At 34.8% G+C, this 21,738-nt stretch overlaps 1 protein-coding gene across 2 annotated transcripts in view; it reads left to right on the forward strand.

Moving 5' to 3' along the window:
- Positions 1–21,093, forward strand: part of HSF2 (heat shock transcription factor 2) — a 29,307-nt gene extending 8,214 nt beyond the window's left edge. The window contains exons 2-13 of one of the 2 annotated variants that reach the window (XM_033103148.1): positions 1,048–1,156; positions 1,320–1,447; positions 2,292–2,416; positions 5,390–5,465; positions 8,518–8,579; positions 9,498–9,585; positions 11,136–11,284; positions 11,673–11,912; positions 12,556–12,661; positions 16,814–16,867; positions 19,580–19,664; positions 20,091–21,093. In XM_033103148.1, the coding sequence (XP_032959039.1) occupies positions 1,048–1,156; positions 1,320–1,447; positions 2,292–2,416; positions 5,390–5,465; positions 8,518–8,579; positions 9,498–9,585; positions 11,136–11,284; positions 11,673–11,912; positions 12,556–12,661; positions 16,814–16,867; positions 19,580–19,664; positions 20,091–20,383 (1,515 nt within the window). In that variant the 3' untranslated portion in view covers positions 20,384–21,093. The remainder of the gene's footprint in view (positions 1–1,047; positions 1,157–1,319; positions 1,448–2,291; positions 2,417–5,389; positions 5,466–8,517; positions 8,580–9,497; positions 9,586–11,135; positions 11,285–11,672; positions 11,913–12,555; positions 12,662–16,813; positions 16,868–19,579; positions 19,665–20,090) is intronic. The other variant, XM_033103149.1, reaches the window with a different exon arrangement.
- The last annotated feature ends 645 nt before the right edge of the window (positions 21,094–21,738 follow it).

Genomic DNA, 21,738 nt, shown 5'->3' on the forward strand with positions numbered 1-21,738 from the left:
CCCAGCTCCAGGGAGAGCTGTTGTTCACAATCTTAGCTTAGAGGGAACAGCTGACTGGCCCATGTGGGAATCGAGCCGGTGACCTCGGTGTTAGGGACACCGCGCTCCAGCCACCTGAGCCACTGGGCTGGCCCCACAAAAGTTGTTTTTAAGTTTGAAGTAGCCCCTTTGTCTGTTTTTGCTTTTGTTGCTTGTGCTTTGGTTGTTATCTAAGAAATCATTGCCAAATCCAGTATCTTGAAGCTTTTCCCCCTTATGTTTTCTTCTAAATTTTTAATAATTTGAGCTCTTTGATCCATTTTGAATTAATTTTTGTATATTGTGTAAGGTAAGGGTTCAACATTGTCCTTTTGTATGTTAGTATTCAATTTCAAGCATCATTTGTGGAAAAGACTGTCTTCCTCATTTATGGTCTTGGCACTCTTATAAAAATTCCTTGGACTGTATATGTGCGAGTTTATTTCTGGGCTCTCTATTCTGTTCTATTGGTCTGTCTTTATGCAAGTACCATGCTGTTTTGATTACTGTATTTTTGTAGTAAGTTTCAAATTAGTTTTTGTATGGAGGAGCAATTAGTGACTTAATTAATAACCAAATGTCTTACTGAATTCTCTTAACAGTTTTTCAATTGATTGTACAGAGATATAATTATGTCTGTTGCAAATAATGCTAAAATACTTCTTCCTGCCAAATTTTATCTTATTTCTGTCTAATTGCACTGGCTTTAGAACTATTAATTATGCTGGCTACATATAGTATTTTTCTTATTTCTGATTTAATGGAAATTCTTCTAATATTTCCCCATAGTGTATGATGCAGCTTTTGATATGAGACACACCTCCTAAGCTTTTGAAGTTGACATCAAAAAGCTTAATTGCAGGTTGACATTTAATTGCAGTTTGGCACTTAATTGGAGTTTATGTTGCCATGAACAGGGATAAAATATTTGTCTGTAGATATTGTGAAAGGATAACCCAGCTTGAGAGTTCATATGTATCATCTAGTGTCAGAGGATCTTAACTAATTGACTTTTTAATTTTTTTTCAGAATGGCCAAAGTTTTCTGGTTTTGGATGAACAAAGATTTGCAAAAGAAATTCTTCCCAAATACTTCAAGCACAATAACATGGCAAGCTTTGTGAGGCAACTGAATATGTGTGAGTATGAACAGCAGTTTGTTTGGACTACTGTCATCAGCCACTGATTAAACCATTTTTGTTTTCCCATGAGGATGATAAAGAGGAAAATATACTCCATAGGAGCACCATTATTTTTTTACTCTTTTCTGTTTTAGTCATCTGAATTTTGCATCTTTTTCAGATGGTTTCCGTAAAGTAGTACATATTGACTCTGGAATTGTAAAGCAGGAACGGGATGGTCCTGTTGAATTTCAGCATCCTTACTTCAAACAAGGCCAGGATGACTTGTTGGAGAACATTAAAAGGAAGGTGGGCTATTGTTACCATTATTTAATTAGGGCATTGCTGTGTAGTGTACTTGGCCAAAACTTATGTTTCAGTTGTTGAAATTAAGAATGTACAGAAATACACTGGTGTTTCTTGTTGGGCTGACTTAGATTAATAAAGTTTTAATTACTTCCGCTACTTTATTTTTCCTGGTCCTGAACTACACCGAGGTCTCAGACACCTTCTAAAGGAAAGGAAAATGTTTGCACTCTGAATGAGGGTGAGGAGTTATTCATATTGGGGTAGCTTACTCCTTTTACTTTAGCGTTAAAAATGTAAGCTCCTGCTAGAATGTAAAGCTCCCTGGCGGGCTATTTTTATAGTTCACTGCTGAATATCCAATGCCTAGAATAAGTCCCTTGCATATAGCAGGCATTTAATAATACAGTTGTTGAATGAATCTTTTGCTGAAATAAGATATTTTTTACCAAATCCACAAAAGGGGATGGGGAGTATTAAAAGGTAGTGAACCATGAAAGAAAATGCCCAAGCATGAAGCTGTTATTGCATAAATTTAATTAAATGTGGAATGTGATCATAAAGAGACTTGGGGAAATTACAGGGAGTTTGGAAGTGAAAAAAAAAAAAATGCCCCTAAGGTGTTCCTGCTTGTAGAAACTTCTCCACTTTTTTTTTAAATAGACTAATTATTTCTTATCTTGTCTCTTTGAGATGTGAAGTTTATTCTTTCCCTAGAATCCTATTCTGGTTTTTTTGGAACTAGATCTCACTTCCTGCACAGGCTACAAAAACCTCTTAATATAGGAAAGCTTTGAATTGCAATCATGGTATTTAATATTTATTTCCTAAATTTGCTTTTTGAAAGGTTTCATCTTCAAAACCGGAAGAAAATAAAATTCGTCAGGAAGATTTAACAAAAATTATAAGCAGTGCTCAAAAGGTTCAAATAAAACAAGAAACTATTGAGTCCAGGCTTTCTGAATTAAAAAGGTAAACTGTTATTTCCACATATAATTGTAATATGGGGGTTGGTGTGTGTGTTGGGCATTAAAGGTTGGTTTTTTAAGTACTTTTAGATCATGTTGTTGACGCCAAGATCAAAGGTCATTTTTCTGTAAGTATTGGTTCCCTTTATTTTTGATCTGGGGTAGACTTTGCCCCAATATTGTATTTTCATAATGTTGATCGAAAGAATATATAAATGTGGACATTCAAAACTGTGATGCACAAGCCTAATTCATGAAACAATAGATTTTTAAATTGGCGTATGAAATATGATTCTACGTAGGTTAGCTTTTATATGATGTTCATACACGTTAGGGCACATAAGCCATAAGAAGTACTACATATGTTATCCATTCTTTCTTTTGTGATGTTTTTTAAAGACTTTTGTATATGACCTATCTTAGGAAAAAGTAAGACACAAAAAACGGGGAAAAGTACACAGGAGACTTGCTCTACTTGATATTTATTTTATAGAGACTGGGGAAAGTGTTCTTCAAACCTTTTATCTACAGAAAGACGATTTATTTTGTTTCACTACAGTTCTTGGTATTATTATTGTAAGTTGCCACAGTAACAGCTCATGTATAGAGTAGGTATGTGCAGCTTTTTTAGTAAAAGTAGCTGAGATTTTCTCTAATCCTAATAGGTGCCAAGGTCTTGAGAGTAGTTGTTTTACTTATTCTCCCTCCCATCAAGACTCATGTGGGACATTATTTTAACTATTCTTAAGTATCTTCATTAAAAAAAGTAACTTCATTCAAAAAAGTAACCTTGGACTTTGATTTCCTTTTTGAGTAATCCTTAAACTTTTATTATTTTTTTTTTTAAAGATTTTTATTGAGGAAGGGAAGCAGGACTTTATTGGGGAACAATGTGTATTTCCGGGACTTTATTGGGGAACAGTGTTTTTTCCCCAGGACCCATCAGCTCCAAGTCAAGTTGTTATCCTTTCAATCTTAGTTATGGAGGGTACAGATCAGCTCCAAGTCCAGTCGCTGTTGTTCAATCTTAGTTGCAGGGGATGCAGCCCGCCATCCCTTGCAGGAGTCGAACCGGCAACCTTGTGGTTGAGAGCATGCGCTCCAACCAACTGAGCCATCCAGGCGCCCGGAAGCTCGGCGACAGCTCAGCTGAAGCTCCTTGTCTTCATTCTAGCTGCAGAGGGTGCAGCTCACTGGCCCATGTGGGAATCAAACCGGCAGCCCTGTTGCCCAGAGCTTGCATTCTAACCGACTGAGCCGCTCGTCCTCCCCAAGCCTTAGTTTTAAGCTTTCCCATTTTGCATATTTTATTTAACCACTTATGCTGGTTTGCTGTGTGTATCTTGAATCTGTTGAGGTGCTGTTTGACCCAGTTCCTTGAATCTCAGGATTAGTCCTTAAGGAATAGGATCCCAAATTCATCCTTTAAGTCTTAGAGGTAACCATTCTCCTACTTACTTTTAGTAGACAGATGACAGTATCATACATTTCTGAGTCAAAAATAGCACAGTATTTATTCGGTTGGTATTAAAGAAAGTCTCATTTTCAGTACCCTCCATATGTAAATCCAGTGCTTTTTGTAATATCTTGGATTGAGGAAGATAGCTTTTGTGGAATTAACAAAAGAGTGAAGATTAAACATTTAATAGGTGGATTATCTTTCATATCCTCTCAGCATTATCATTGCTGCTGACATTAATAATTCAATGCAGTTTCAATTAAAAATGGTGAATGAAGGAAAAAAACTACCATGTTTCCCCGAAAATAAGACCTAGCCGAACAGTCAGCTCTAATGCGTCTTTTGGAGCAAAAATTAATATAAGACCCGGTCTTAATTTTACTATAATACAAGACCGGGTCTTATATAATGTAATGTAATGGAATATAATATAATGTAATATAATGTATAATATATAATATATAATATGATATAAAATACTGGGTCTTATATTAATTTTTGCTCCAAAAGGGGTCTTATATAATGTAATGTAATATATAATATAATGTAATGTAATGTAATATAATGTAATATAATGTATGATATATAATATAATGTAAAATACTGGGTCTTACATTAATTTTTGCTCCAAAAGACACATTAAAGCTGATTGTCCGGCTAGGTCTTATTTTCGGGGAAACACGATGTTTAGTACTCAGCAAGTTATTGGTTTGTTATATATCTACATATGCTTTGAAAAGACAAATATTTTTTTAGTGTTTTCATGTGCTTGTGTTTGAGGCAGATCTTAAGATAGACAGTTTTAGAGTCTGACAGACTTTAGTTTGACTTCAATACTTAGCAAATTACCTGTGTGATCTTGGGCAAGTTTTGAGTCTCAGTGTCCTCATCCATAAAATAGAGTCAATAATTCCTTTCTTGATAGATTTTAAAGAAGTTTAAATAATTAATACACATAAAATGCTTAGCACAGTGCCTGGAGCATAGCAATTGCTAGCTATGTAAGTGTCACTTCCTTTTAAGAATTGTTTCATAAAGACAGGTTCTGAATTCAGTTGGTAGCCATAGTTGAAAGGTTAGCGTAAACAAGAAGTAATGAACCAGATTGTCAGGAATAAATTGCCTCAATTTATTGGATGTGGTCATGAGTCTTAAAGTTTTATGTCTATATTTGCTATGAGTAAAAGATACTACAGTTATGAAAGAATGGTTCTAGATTCAAGTCAAAATAATTGCTATTGTATGTAATTGAACCAGAGATTTTCTAGTCTCATAAAATGTATAGTAAAAGCTAGTTAAATCCTTACTGGTGTTGTTTTTTTAAAAAATGATCTTTATTATTTTTTTAATTTAAAAAAATTTTTTATTCCCATTGACTCCCCCCCTCGCCCTTTGGCAATCATCAGCCTGTTCTCTATATCTGTGGTGTTCTTTGGTATGCTTAATTAAAGATATTGAGGCCTGACTTCCTGCCTGAATTTTCTTGTTTGTTTTGTTTTTTAATAAATGATAACATAGTGAGAATGAGTCCCTTTGGAAGGAGGTGTCAGAATTACGAGCAAAACATGCACAACAGCAACAAGTTATTCGAAAGGTAAGCTTTTTATCCCATGAGCATAATCTGCATTTGTTCAGAGTACCATTTGTGACAAAAAGAAGTCTCTATTGAATAGTCAGTGATTGATCTTATATATTGGGTGCACAGATAGAAGTAAATCTATGAAATCAAACATGTGTTTAGCCAAGTGTTACATATTTTTTTTAATAAAAAACTTATTAGCTAAATATGGTCATTCCATATTCCCAGCTAATGTGTCATTAGCTTTTAATAAATGACCTTTTGCCTGATATTACACTACTAACTTCTTACGTAATTTTTACTGTAAAACACAACCTTACTGTGTGGGTGTGTGTGTGTTTATTATTTTTTACTCTAAAAGGCAGTTTCAGAAGATAAATTACTAATATTTTCAAATGAGTTGACCAAATTATGAGTTGGAAAAAAATGAGTTATCAATGTATGTCATTGTTAGTATGTGCAGAAAAGAAGTTAATACAGTGTTGTAAAGTAAATCCTGGATATTAGTATCTGAGCTGAAAATTACTGGGGGAACCGAGAAGCTCTCTGTTGCATTGTATCTTAGTAATTTAATCTGTTCATGTCAGCTTTCATATGTTAATAAGAGGTGAAACAGAAGTAATTAAGGTAGCTATTTTTTGCTCATGAGTAAACTGGACTATTAAGTTTAAGCAACAGGTTTTTTCGGGGGAAGGGAGAGTGAGAGAGCTTCAGATTGTTCATGCTCAGAGGCCTTTAGCTAAAAATAGGGTTATGACTGACAGGACTTGTATCTAGTGGAGCAGGCTTAGAACAGAGATGAATGGTAGTTGCAGCCTTTGGCCTATAGTCAAGTAGATAATACTGTTTTTTTTTGTTTTTTTTTAAATCAGTTTGTAAGTAAAGGTTGAATGTCAGATTCAATTTTAAGTGTTTAATCCAAGTACATACATTTTCAAAACTTCCGTAGCTAATTCCAATGTGCAGCCCTGTTAAGAATACCTGATTTAAAATGAAAAATGTACCTGAACCTATACTTTATTTTAAAAATCTGTTTTTCCTGTTCAGAAAACAATGTTTTTGTTAAATATTAAGTTACAGTACTCCGTAATTTGTTGGGTTTTTTTTTTTCCTAAAGGCAAAGCTAGTTGGTAAAATACTTATATAACATTTCAGTTTTTCATGAAAGCTAGCATTCTATTTGCTCAGGTTTGAGTTTGAATCTATGTGTTTTGATGGGGGTTAAGGGAGCTTACATAATGCATGAAGACAGCCGATAATTTTTCCCTATTCCTGGAATTGGTTTCTAACTCTGCCGTGTACTCTTTAGCCTTGGATTAACTGGAAATAATGTATGTGAGGCACCTCTTCTAGGACTTGTCAGGTACAGAAGTTAGATGCTGTAAATGTTAGGTGCCTCTCTTCTTCAGGTAATAAAGTCTGTACAGTGTGATGCAGAAGTGTAAAAAGAACTGAGATGTAGAACAAATTTCAGGAGAAATTTAGCCAGTGATTCGAGTTCTTATAAACCCAACTACTAATGTTTTTAGAGTTTTCCCATAAAACTTTTTTTATAAATTAACAAAAGTAATAGAAGTTGATTTCATAGATACTCTTTAAACTTAAATGTCTTTTTGTCAGCTCTCAGCATTTTTTTTTGAATAAGCAATTTAGTAGCTAACCTTTTCTTATACTCTAATGTTGTTTAACTTTTCAATTAAAATGTCTGTATTTTTCCTATTGGAAAGTTCATATTGATTGTAAGGCATACTGTTTAGTAGCCTCTTTTAGGGGAGAACACAATATTAAAGCTATACAGTATGTATTTTTCATTTAATCATGTAATTACATTTTACAGAGCTCACAGAGAACTTTTGCGCAGGCTCTATATTATCCCCCAATCATGTTTGGCCTTTATTCACAGCCTCGCAGTGATGACTGTTGTTCATAGTTCCCCATGTGATCCTCACTTTTTTAGCTCCTTCAGGAAGTTGACTATAATTTCATGGCATACCCTGAGCCAGTGGTTCTCATATCAGTCCACCTTGAGGGCTTGCTAAACACACATATTGCTGGGCCCCATCCTTAGAATTTCCGATTCAGCAATTCTGGGGTGTGTCTAAGGATTTGCATATCGTTAAGTTTCTAGGCCAATGCTGCTGGTCCATGGACCACACTTTAAGAAATACTGTCGTAAAATATGAAGGACTGTTGGCATGTCTTAATCTGTAATAGTTTTTCCTCTAACTTGAGTCACACTTTGAAATTAAACCAGCTTCTCATGATTGTCAGCAGGAAGCTTTGACAGATGGTTAATACGTCAACAATAATTTTTCTAGAATTAACCAGTAAACTTATTCTAACTTGAAAATTTTATGATCTCTTCTAAGAAAATTGGCAATTTCTTTAGCCTCTCAAACACCCATTTTCTTTTTTGCATCAGAATCTTCTTGAAAGAATTTTAAGTGAAAAGTTGGGATCTGTATCCACGCATGCTTGCTACTACTTATCACCGAAACAAATAACTGAACTGATTATTGGATAGATAAATGGATGGGTGGGGGAGTGGGTGGAAGGATGGATGGATGGATGGATGGACGGACGAATGGATCAGTCTTAGGCATCTCTATATCCTAGGTAGTAGCAACTTTATTGCAGGTTATTCTTTTGCCTGAAAGCTACCGTGTTTCCCGAAAATAAGACCTAGCAGGGCAGTCATCTCTAATGCGTCTTTTGGAGCAAAAATTAATAGAAGACCCAGTATTATATTATACTATATTATACCCGGTGTTATATTGTATTATATTATACCCCGTCTTGTATAAGACTGGGTCTTACATTAATTTTTGCTCCAAAAGACGTATTAGAGCTGATTGTCCAGCTAGGTCTTATTTTTGGGGAAACACGGTAGTATGTTTCTTTAGATACCAATTGTAAAAGATGCATCTAAATTTCAAATGTATTAATAAATGAGAAGTTATGTGACTTAGAGGACATACAGTATTTGAATTAATTTTGTAAGACTTGTAATGTGGATTAAGAATTAAGGAGTCTGATGGGAAATTTTTTATTTATATTTTTCTTTTAGATTGTCCAGTTTATTGTTACATTGGTTCAGAATAACCAACTTGTGAGTTTAAAACGTAAAAGGTAAGTTTTTATGATACAACATTTTGACCTCTACATGGAGAAGTACAAATTTAACTGTTTAATCATGAATGGCCCACATTAGCTGAATGTATGCCTGTTGTCCTAGATGAACATTCCTCCCTTGTTAAATTATACTTAAAACATTTCAGTAGTGTGTTATTTCCTAGTGCTGTCATCCTGCTGTTCCTTTTGAGAGATGAGGTTAGCCTAAATGGTCACTTTACAGACACACATACAGTTGATAAAGGATCCATTTTTCATTCACATTAGCAGTTTAATTTTGCATTAGAAGGCCTGAGAGAAGTTCATTAAAAGAGGCCATATCTTATTTGATTCCTCTTATGTTTAATCCAGTCATAACTGTCTTTAAAAGCCTGTGTGTCAACCATGGGTTATGATACCTGTAAATGTCAGTAACTACCATTGTCAGAAGTAATACATAAGAAGAACAATAGACAAAGGAATAGTTGGAAGGAGAAAAAGATTATCTTGTAAGGCTAAGATTCTGGCAAAGCTTGGTTATGCTCACAGCTTATGCTGTGTCCTTAATTAACTCTACTTCCACTAACTAATTCGTATGATATTTTCTGTTTGTTTTTCACTATGTAAGTACAACTCATAAAGAGTTATATAGTTCAGTCAGCAATGAAGTACATCTAGAAAGAGTAATTCATTACATTTATTGTAACAAATGTAATACAGATGAATGGAGAAATAAAAATCCTAGACACACTCATCCCCCAGTTTCTGTTTCTAAGATACCAGTATAATCATTTTTAAGAGTTCCTTATGTATCCTTTCTAAAATTTTTTTTTCATTAAAATGAGTGTGTTTATGTGTGGGTAAATTATTAGAAGCAGTTTAAATTCCTTGTATGTTTGCTTCATTGAACTTCATGAATGTCTTCTGATTTTTCAGGCCTCTACTTCTAAACACTAATGGAGCCCAAAAGAAGAATCTGTTTCAGCACATAGTCAAAGAACCAGCCGATAATCACCATCATAAAGTAATTTTTCAGTTACCTTCTATTTTATATTTATTATCTCAAACTAAGTTTTATTAACAGTATTTCATGCAGAGAAGTTTAGTGAGTAATACTCTAAGCTCATGCCCCAGCTTTATTAAATCATGACGTTTTCATTATTTGCTTTAGATTATTTTAAGAAATAAACAAAACCATTACAAACATATGTAGTTGTCTCAATTGCCTGTTCCCAGGTTTGTTTTTCTTCCCATCTCCAGTCTCCCCTGTCACCTTGAGATAATCACTATCTTGAATTAGTATTGATTATTCCCATGGTCATTTTATATGTGTGAATCCATGAACAATATTTGGTATTATTCTGCTTATATCTAAACTTCATATAAATGATACCGTTTTGTACATATTTTTGTATTGTGGCTTTTTTTCCTTGGTCTTGCTTTTGAGATTTATTAAACATAGAGAATTAGTTCATCTCAACTACTGTATGATATTTGAATATTATGATAATGTACTTAATGCTTTCATCTATTGGTTATTTTAAGTTTTCAACTTTTATTATAAATGTGCACAGACAAGACTATTATTAACTATAGCAATTTGAAAAAATATTTTTATTTGCCTTCATTTTTGTCACAGGCTCTCTGGATAATTTGTCAAACTTCCATCTGGTGACAAATTAGTTCAGTCCAGAGTCCAGACTTCTTTTTCTATCTTATTATCATTGTTACTTTCAAATCTTAGATTTCTAAATACTGTTGGAGATTTATTATTAAAGTATCGAGATTCTTGTTCTTAGGAAAAGCAGAGTTAACCTAACATCTGGTTCTTCTTCCCACCACTGTTTCTAATCAAGCATATCTAACTATTTTGTTTTTAGGATTGAAGATTCACATAAGAGAATGAAGATTTTTTAACTGGATTTACGTTACACCATTTGCTTCTTTATTATCTAGTGTTGAAATTTATAGATTTGTACATTATACTAATGACCTCAGTGTGCTTTAGAGAATTAAATGCGTTTGGTCTGATATAGATTAAAAAAAATCAAACAAAAAAAAAAATCGTTCCTAAAAAGCCAGTCTGACATTTAACTGTGGAATCATTGAAGTGTTTTTTGTTTGTTTGGTTGGTTTTTTTTGTTTTGTTTTTTTGTCCTATTATTGGAACTACTTAATGAATGAGAATAAAATAGGTGTCAGAGTAGCTTGAGATGAAATAGTCCCCCTCGGCACAGTGACCAGATGGTGATGCTTGAATTTTCTGGTTACCCTTTAAGTATAAAAAAATACTTCAAAATTTGAAGATCTTTCCATAAAATCTTTTGAGGCATATCACCTTCAAGGTCCCATACAGTTAAAAAAAAACAAAAATAGTAAGTGGAATGCAGAGAATATATACCTCATACCTCTGAATTGGTACTACTTCTAATTAGCATGTAAGTCCCAAAAGGACAGAGAACATACCTATTTTGCTTACTAGAAAGTAGGTTCCCAGTTGGCACTTTTCAAATAATGTTTGGTCTTCAATATGATTTCATATTTTTGATATATTTTTCTCTCTGATTTTTTTAGGTTCCACACAGCAGGACTGAAGGTTTAAAACCAAGGGAGCGGATTTCAGATGACATCATTATTTATGATGTTACTGATGATAACGCAGATGAAGAAAATATCCCAGTTATTCCAGAAACTAATGAGGATGTTATATCTGATACCTCCAAGTAAGGAGATTGTGAAATAAGATTTATGAAAATTCAGAACCACTTTATTCTTGGATAGCCTAATACCTAACTTACATTTGGATTATTAAACTAAAAAATTAAGCCAAATTATTCAACCAAATACCCCCCCAGCAAAAAGAATCCCAACAAAAAAAGTAACAAGAATTAATTTTGATTTTATAAATTTTGTAAATGCCCTTAGTTGATTCTTTATGGTGTTGTACTATATAAACTATCAGTATTTGTGATTAAACTGCTTTCTCAAGAAATTTAAATTTTTTTGATATGTGGTTTGGGGAAAGAGTTTCCAACAAGAATAAATGGATAGAATTAATTTATTGAATTGGTCTGGAAATGTAATTGGTTCTTTCTCATATTGCTGATCCAGCTGTAGCCAGTACCCTGATATTGTCATTGTGGAAGATGACAATGAAGATGAGTATGCGCCTGTCATTCAGAGTGGAGATCAGAATGAATCAAGCAATGAATCCCTAAGTTCAGGCAGTGATGCCACCAGCCCTCTCATGTCTAGTGCTGTCCAGCTAAATGGTTCATCTAGTCTGACCACAGAAGATCCCGTGACCATGATGGATTCCATTTTAAATGATAACATCAATCTTTTGGGGAAGTGAGTGTTCGTCTAGATGTTGTCTAAATTTATTTGTTTTCTTTGTTTACTTCACATATTCTGTTTCTTTTTGAGTGATCTTCCTTTCAGAGTGTGAACCCGTGCAGTCCATTTTTCTCTTTTTGGTCAGGGCTGAGCACCACAAATGCTATTTTGAGAAGGATTTAATCATCCCAAGAGCAATCTAGAGATTTTCTTGGTAGTTCCTCAGATTTCTTTGGTGAAATACTTGTTTTGAATGTACATAAAGTATGTGTGATTGTACTTGTATTTTTATCAGGACTATAGTATGTATCTTTATTAAGGGACTTATAGCATTAAAAAAACAAGAAGTTAGTAGCAATAACCAGTAATAAGTAATAAGTTAAACATTTTATAATTTATAGTATAGAGGAAATAGATGAATCAAACTGTATTGTTGCAGAACCTTTTTTCTGTAAGTACTAAAATTTTGTGTAAAGGCTGTGAGATTTCAACCAGATTTTCAGGAATCCCAAATGTTGAATAGGATCTCTTAAGGTTAAGAATTGGTAAATATTCAGTAGTTGCTAGGAATATTTTGCTTAGCTAGATTTCAATGTGATTTTAAACATAAAAACAAGGAAACCTAATATTTGATTTTTTAAAAATCTTCTTTCCTTAGGGTTGAGCTGTTGGATTATCTTGACAGTATTGATTGCAGTTTAGAGGACTTCCAAGCCATGCTGTCAGGAAGACAGTTTAGCATAGACCCAGATCTCCTGGTTGATGTAGGTACTTTGAATAATCTTTGCTGTACTGGCAGTTTGTGTATTTGTGTATATTATTTATAAATCAGTACGTCATTTTCTTGTATTCTGCACTGTTTTTGCATTTTCTTTTTTTTAAATGAATGGTTTTGTTTATCAGAAAGAGTGAACAGATGGGTTCAGGACAATGAAGGAGGGTAATCACTACCGGTCTCTGAGCAGCAGTTCAGTTAATCCCCCTGTAACAACATATCAAACTCTGTTCAACAGTACTGCTAAATCCAGGTCTTGTCTGGACTTGTCGCGGTGTTATGTTTTGCTCTAGACTAAATTGTCATTGAATAGAAATTGATGGAAATTAGTAATAGAGATACTTAGCCAGGAAACAGCATGGAGATTCTTAACTTTGGAAATTTATGTTTCCCACTCAAATGTGTTATATTTGCTGTGTTTTTAAAATGTTCATGTCCTGTGTCCTGAGGTTCCCGTTCCAGTCCCCACCTTTATGATTTTGCCTCCAGTGTTGTCTGGTGTGTGAAGCTCTATATACCATTTCTGGCACTAACCACCTTTCTTGTTCTCTTCCTTCCTGTTCCTGTCCCCCCTCTTTCCCTTACTTAAAGCTTCCTGCATGGCCTGTTCCCATCCAGGTGAATCTGTTTCTCCTCATTTTCATTTCCTGTTGTGAACATGTTTTTTCCTTTATCCTGAAAGTTTTGTTGTTCCTTTTTTTGTGTTTCTTTCCTAAAATGCAGCTTTTATCATATCAAGCTTCTACAGTCTTGTCCTTTTAAGAGCTTCTCAATGAGGCTAAAAGGAATTAGTTCTTACTCTTCAATCTTAATTTACCACCTTATCCTTCTGCTTCTCTGAAGTCTTTGTGTCGCATGACTTTCATGTTTTCCAAATCATGAGTGCCTCCCACAGGATGGATTTCACCTTCCTTGATGATTTCCTTTCCATGCTGACCTATGTTACTATCTTAAGTGAATTCAACATCCATGTTAATTACCTACTGCAACTTGTTAACAGTAACTTGGCTCCTTGATTCTATCAGTTTTTGTCCCCACTCTAATCCAGGGACCTTATAGAATATCTGTCCCTTAGATAACTAAGGAAGAAATAAAATCCCGTAATTCTGACCCTCTACAAATCCTTGCAGTCTTCAACTAAGCTATTTTAATTCAATTTAGGGACATTTATCACACTTGTTTGTCCTTAAGACCTCATCCAGCCAACTGTTTGTCGTTCCCTATTCACAGAGGGTAGTCTTGTTCTCTCATAAGGTGTGGAATCTCATATCCGTTCTTCTTAGAGGAAGTACGTAGTTCATCATCAAAGCTAATTTGTGCAGCTGTTCTCTGCCTCTCTAGTTTTCTGTCTCTATCTTTTATATTTCCCGTCTGCCTTCAATAGGTACAGATCTTTAAAAAACACTTCGACGTGTTGCTCTGCTCATTTACCATTCTGTTTCTCTAATCCTTTCACTCATTTAGAAATAATTGGCTATATTTGTTACTTCTTTTTTACTCTATATTTTTGAAACTATTATTGCCTTGTTTATTTACTCTAAGCCTGTGCTGTCTAGGTTTATCCATAGGAAATACATTGTGTTTTTTTGTTTTTGTTTTTTTCCTAATTAGATCACTGGGTTAATGGAAGATTTATTTTGAATCAAATTTGGGTTCCATTTTTGGCTCATGTTACTGACTAAACTTGGGAAAGTGAACCTCTCTTGCTCAGTTTTGCCATCTGTAAAATGTGGCTAATGCCTAACATGAAGGGCTGTTCTGAGGATTATAAAGGAGTTAACAGTATTGATTTTAGAAGCACTGGGACCTGTTTGTTCTCTTCCTGTTCCCCTAACTATCCTCTACGTCCTCTTAAGAGCTTTTATTTTTCCTGCTCTCTTCTACTTGGGGGTATTCCTCAAAGTACCTGGTCTTTTATTCCCTTTAGTTTTCTCTACCTCTCTTCCTTTTCTATTCTTCTTTGAGGGGTTTGGGCTTCTAGGATTGCTCCCAAATATATATCTCCAGCATTTGATATTTTTAGAAGTAAACTTTACTTGAATTCTAATTCCATGCCGTTAGGATCATCAGTTAAATCTCGTCTTAGATATTTGTGTTTAACATCAAACTTCTCTTTATTCTTTAAACTAGGTACCTTCTCAGCCTTCTTGTTTTCTGTAGTGGTAACAGACTTCTTTTCACTCGCTCAGGATAGTAATCACAGAGTCATCTTGGTTTCCTTATCTTTTATCTCATCATTCACGGAGTCCTGTGTGTTTTCCAAAATAGCATTCACAAGACATCCCTGCTTTCTGTTTCCACTCTTGCCTCTCTTATTCAAGACCTTCCTTAGTTCCTCTTTGAATTATACTGTATTGTCATAAATAAAAAAATACACTCGTAGGTTGCCTTGTTCTCTGAATGACAAAGATGGTAAGGACATAAATAAGTATGCCGAAGAGTTCATGGGTTCCCTTTGCAAAGTTCGGTGCTGAGTGAGTGACCCAGTGTGGAATCAGCCAGGGAGGCCTGGCCTTAGAATTCAATAACCTTGTCAGCTCCTCACATATTACCTACTTTTTTCTACTTCATACCATACATCCGGGAACACATGAAGGTATCCCTAACTCAATGCATGGGGGGGGCGGCGACAGGGCAAAGGACGAGTGAGGAGCTTACACTGCTGGCCCTCCTTATATGCCCCTCTCAGTAGGACAAAATCTGGTCAGACTGGCAGTCATGTCTGGTAGCTATCCACTCTTAAGGAACTGAGTCTCTTCCTTTTCGTAGATCAGTAGGTGATAGGAAAGGCAGGAAAGTTAATGAAAGGAAAGGAAGAGCTGAGGATTTTTAGGGCTACCATGAATGTGGAAATTAGAGGAGTCAAGGTCCAGAGGGTGGATGAGGAATCTGCCTGGGGCCTCTTCATTTCATTTTATCCTGTGAACCATATTGGTGTGCTCATTCTCTTAAAATGCTATCACTATGCTTAATTGCTTAGGCCATTCTCACCGCTCTTATTGCTGGCAGCATGTGGTCTTGTCCCCTGAGCAGACTTTCCTTACTTTTAGAACCTTATGTATACAACTTACTATTTAGCTCAGAACTTCTATGTTATTTGGGTTGGTCGACTTAGTCCTTCTTGTGTTGTTCTTCTTGCAATAAAAATGTATTCTTCCGTCTCTTCTCTCCTTACCAAGTCCTAACCAGTCCCCAGGGACTGACTGATATCTGTCTCATAGTTTCATCCAGATCTTTTGTTTCATCGTGTTTGTGTGTGTGTGTGTGTGTGTGTGTCTGTGTGTCTGTGTCTGTGTCCGTCTGTCTGTGTCTTTTCCTCCTTTCTCTTAACTCCTTAGTACTGTTGAGCTCCGCCATCCGTTATTATTAAAATATTGGATTGTATCTGATCATATGTTGCTATTTGATGTTGTTCTTATCTTGTCCTTTAGATTGTAAGCTCCTGGAGAGCAGGAATAGTGTCTTCATCTTGTATTCTTCATGATGTCAATTATTTCTTATATGCTCAATAAATCCCTATGGAATGAAAGACATTGTAGCTTATGCTTTGAACAAAAGTGATGTCTGTAAACTGGCTGGACTGAGGAGTGCAGTAAGCAGTGGTCTTGGCATTGATGGCTCCGTTGCTAGGTGAGGTGTAAAGAACCAACAAGGAGGTATGTCATTTGGTCAGAGGCTCCACTTGAGGTATAATCTAGGAGCCACTGCCATAGAGCAGATTCTATAAATTTATTACATAATTAGCAATTAGTCAGTGAGAGCTTAGTGTCAGAGCAAGGAACTCAGTCCTGGTTGCCACTTAAGGCCAAAGCTGTTTAGGGAGGAAAAAAATACAGGAAATGAAGGAGAGGGGAGGAGCAGAAAACCACCATTTGTGTCTCAAGTGATTTACGCCGTAGTTCTATAGAGAAATTCTTACAACATCTAATGCATGGGCTAGCTTCTTCTGCTTTTGTTTGTTTGTTTATTATTCTTTCTGCTTCTCTGCTTTTCTCTTCCAAACTTGTTTTAGGAAGTATAGAAACTTCCTAGTGCAGGAGCTACATCTTCATCCAACACAGCTTTATAAAAAATTTGAACACACAGTTAAATTTTTTTCAATATTTTTTAATCTTATCATCTTTCTTGTTTGGTCTTTCAGCTTTTCACTAGTTCTGTGCAGATGAATCCCACAGATTACATCAATAATACAAAAGTAAGTTTTAATTCATGTTGCTCAGGACCCATAGCTGTAAGAATTTGAAAAAAGTCCTAGTAAGTAGAAAGCACTGTCACTCCCAGTTACAAAAAGCGTTTTATACTCTTACCTGATATATGTGATCAAGATAGTAAAATTCCAGATGAAAATAAGCTTTTGATTATGGGGTGAATCATTGCCCAATTCTACTGGCACTTGTGTGGTTAACTGCCAGTAAGAAATCAGCCCTCAGAATGCTGGGAGATCACCTGATTAAACTTGGCATGTTCAGGTATATCACTGAAATCAATTATTAAAATACAATTTCTACATGTTTTATGTGCTTCGTTGTACATTTTATTTCTATAGACTTCTCAGCATTTTTTATTAAGAATTTACTGGTACTGATATTCTTAAATAAGTTTATTTTGTTAGCATGTACTATAAAAGCTTAGAGATTTGTACTGATAGTAGGTAAAGCAAATTGAAACAGTGAAGTATGGATTTGGATTTTTTTAAGTAACGGTTTTTGTTATTTAAATAAATGTATAGGAACACCAGTTGGGATTAGTAAGTGTTGACAAGAAATTCTTTGGAACTGGTTTTTAATGAGTAAGAAGGACAGTCTGAGGTTGTTAAAGCAGACATTTAGAAATCATTCTGTTAACTTTTATTGGTTTGAATAAGTATACACCGTTTATTTTGTTTTTATACTAAGTTGTATAGTAATCCTTATTTTTCAATACAAAGGTAATTCAAGTTTTCTGAAATTTGTACAGATTCTAGATTAGTAGAATCAAAACTTTAATTGTAGTCTAAAAATGGATACATATCAAATAAATATGATCGTAGTGAAGGGGTGCCATTCTTCTAGCTATTATCATGTGAGGATAGCCTGATCAGATTTTCTACTTTTTCAAAGTTATAACCTGAGTAACGTAGAGTTGAAAGAAATTGTGAATTTTTCAACTCGAAAGCTGATTATACATTCAGTTTTGGATGATTTATGTCAGGGGTTAGCGTACTTTTTCTGTAAAGGCCAGTTAGTTGGTAAATTATTTTAGGTTTTGCAGGCCGTGTCTCTGTCATAACTACTCAACTGCAATTTTAGTGCAAAAGCAGCCATAGTACATAAAAGAATGAGTGTAGGTGTGCTCCAATAACATTTCATTTACAGAAAGGGAGTGCTGAATTTGGCATGTGGACCATAGTTTTCCTAGATTTATGTTGTAAGATACTATAGATCAATTCAGCACTGTGTTTCAGTAAGTCTGATATTATTGAATGTTAGATCTTAAGTGGAATGAACCCATAGGATGCGTTCATTTAGTGAATGTGATGTACTGTTTATTGGTAGACATTGAGTCATTTTTTATTCTTTGATCATCTTCCTTATTTCAAAAACCAATAGCTTAAATACAGTTTTCAGAGATAGCAGTTAAACAGCAAACTACATATTGTTCAACAATACTACAGAAAAATTATGTTTGAGAGTTCTAGAATCTTTATAGTTCTAAAATCTAGATTAAAGTTTTTACATAATTGGCATATCAGACTTATTCGCTCATGACAGATATTATATGACGTGGATCACAAAGTTCTTTTCTAATAAATCAGGATACTTCATACTCCTCAGTACAGGAATCTTAAGTGGCCGCGACTAATAAAGAAGAATTTGCATGGGAGATGAAACCCATGTGTCATCCTCGTTCTCATGTTTTAGAGTAGCGACAATAGCATCCTTGGAAAAATACCTATTTTAGGAAGTATACAAATAAAAATGGTATTATTGCCTTAATGTTTGTTGTGAATGCTAAATGAGAAATACTTTTGTGTAAATTTTTGATAAGGTATAAGTAATTTTTATTATATCTTGGGGTCATTATTATCTCTGAATCCTGGAAAGTTGTACTGCTTCATTTTTATCATGAATATCAGAGGAATTATAGGAATTAGTATGTTTGTTACACCATATATACTTAACCAGCATGCAGATATTTGGGACTTAACAGCTATTCAGGAAAAATTGTGAACCTTTGCACATCAATTTGAACACCGTTGAAAAGAGCACTGAAGAATTTAACAGCATTAAAGATTTAATCCCCTTACAATCAGATGTAAGGAGAGAAGACAGTGGTTGAAAGAAGCAATTTAAATGACAGAAAAGAACTGAAAGAGCCACAAAAATGAAGTGTGAAGAAACATCTCCTCAACTTTGAGGCTTCCAAATATAGGGATGAATAGTTTTAAGGATGTCACCATGTTATCCTGAACTACTATAAACTATGTTCACTTATGCTAATATTCTGTTTGTGAATAAGGAGAAATGTGTAATACATTTTTAATCAAAATTGTTTAAAATGGGTTTGTTTAAAGAATTATCTCTTAATTGGAAGTTTGAAACCAGCCATCTTGGATTCATTCCTGTCTTTTATCCTTGACACATTCTGTCTATTCTACTGTTGAAATGCTACCTTTCTTTTCGTGCTGATTGTCATCCTAGTTCAGGATCTTTGTTTCATCCACTGATGACATCAACAGTTAACCAGTCTTGTTACCTGCCCTCAAATCTCTTTCTCTCTCTAGTCTATCTTTCCTGATGCTCCCCCTTCCCATATGTGTCAGATAATGTACCAATATTCACATACTGTACCTGTTCATTATTTTTTTGCTATTTTCAGGAACATGAAAAATATGAAACAAGTATTTTTATATTCTTTTCTCTTTTAGTCTGAGAATAAAGGATTAGAAACTACCAAGAACAATGTAGTTCAGCCAGTTTCAGAAGAGGGAAGAAAATCGAAACCCAAAACAGGTAATTATAAATGTAGTACTAGTTTCTCTAGGTTTTTAAGATTAGGAGTCCTGTGTAGAAACTAATGTAAGCCAAGGAAGGTCTTGCAGTAAACAATGGAACACAGAATGTGCTGGTCTCAGTTCTATGCATGATGTACTAAGATTCCAGCATAAAGAGAAATTTGAATCAGTGAGCTCTTAAAATTTAAGTCATTTTTTTTTTCTATTTAACTTTAGAACTGAAATAACCCTCACTTCTTAATTGTTAAATAAAAGACTATAACTTTTCTGACTTAAGCATTTTTTAATTTACTGATAAAATATGTTTTGCTATATGAGGTTAGTGATTGCATATATGCACATCTCTGTTTCTGTTTTTTCCACCTTCAGCTTCAGTGCTGTGTAAGCTGGTGATAAAAGAACATTTTTCTAATCTTTATTACAGATAAGCAGCTTATCCAGTACACTGCCTTTCCGCTTCTTGCATTCCTCGATGGGAACCCTGCTTCTACTGTTGAACAGGGGAGCACGGCTTCATCAGAAGTTATGTCCTCTGTAGATAAACCCATAGAAGTTGATGAGCTTCTGGATAGCAGCCTGGACCCAGAACCAACCCAAAGTAAGCTCGTTCGCCTGGAGCCATTGACTGAAGCCGAAGCTAGTGAAGCCACACTGTTCTATTTATGTGAACTTGCTCCTGCACCTCTGGATAGTGATATGCCACTTTTAGATAGCTAAATTTCCAAGAAGTGGACTCTACATGTATATATTCATCAAAATGATGAACTATTTATTTTAAAGTATCATTTGGTACTTTTTTTTTGTAAATTGCTTTGTGTTGTTTAATCAGATACTGTGGAATCAAAAGCATCTTTTGCTTTTCTCACTAACTACACACTCTTGCAAAGCTTTTAGATGTTACTCAGCTATGTAGGTACACAAGATTTAATGCACATTATTGGCATATCTTTAAGTTGGATTCAGATGGGCATTTTTCTCCAATTGTAGTAAATTGGATTTATTTTTTACATATATGCCCATTAACTCCAGTTAAACTTTTGTTTGTTTTACTTGTTTGATGCTATTTGTTTGCATTGAGTGTAAGTCACTAAAACTAATGGTAGAACTCCTAAAGCTTTCTCTGTTCCAGTTACTTTTACTAAGTATTTTTCACTTATTTCTAAAACTGGGAACATAAAGTGCCTGTATCTTGTAAAACTTCATTTGTCTCTCTTGGTTCAGAGAAGTTCATTCATGTTCAGCAGGAAAGGCAAAGTATCCTTGAGTGCTTGCTGTCTGATATGGTTCCAGTTCCATATACATAGAAAATGGGGATGGGATGGCGCCGGCCCCATCCACCTCGTTGGACTAGTTTTAAGTAAAAGTTTTTTGGTTTGTTTTTTTTGAACCATAATATTTAGTGAAATAAATCTAATGAATGTTGCATACTGGTGTCTGTTATGTGTGTTCTTTGGAGTTGACACCCACATGTAACATTTTTTTTCTTTTCATAAGAAGTAGACAGACTTAAACTGTAAACTGCGTCTGTTGTCTGTTACCTTTAATATGAGTTACACCAAGATCTTTGTGCCTCATCTCAAAAGATAGACTGTGTATTGCCACAAGGGAGGAATATAATGTCTCTAAACTTAAAGTGCTTTGCAGTTCTTTGTTTAAAAATTATACTGGCTTGCTTTCTATGTTTTTAATAAAGAACTGTGAAAAGTATGTCTTTCATTGTCCCAAATGAGGAAAGAACATTATCACTGGATGCCACCAAGGGCCTACAATTTTTGTTCTGAGAGAAGAGAAACAGATCACTTCCTCTCTTCGGAACAGGTGCTCAGAAGGATTATAAAGACTTAATGCGAGGCCAAGCCGCCTCTTTCTTTTATCACTTGAAGAATTCTACCTTCAGGCGGGGGCGGGAAGCAGTACAGTTAATATCTGAATATTTGATAGGGCTACTTGATGAGGAATTACAAAGATGGCTTCTCTATTGGCCGTGATCTGTCTCTTGATATCTTGAATTTCTCTTACTATGATGTAAAAATTCAAACTAAATCCTACTGCAGTGGGATAGGAAATCCTTC

This window comes from Rhinolophus ferrumequinum, chromosome 3, assembly GCF_004115265.2.
Source record: "Rhinolophus ferrumequinum isolate MPI-CBG mRhiFer1 chromosome 3, mRhiFer1_v1.p, whole genome shotgun sequence".
Classification (NCBI taxonomy): domain Eukaryota; kingdom Metazoa; phylum Chordata; class Mammalia; order Chiroptera; family Rhinolophidae; genus Rhinolophus; species Rhinolophus ferrumequinum.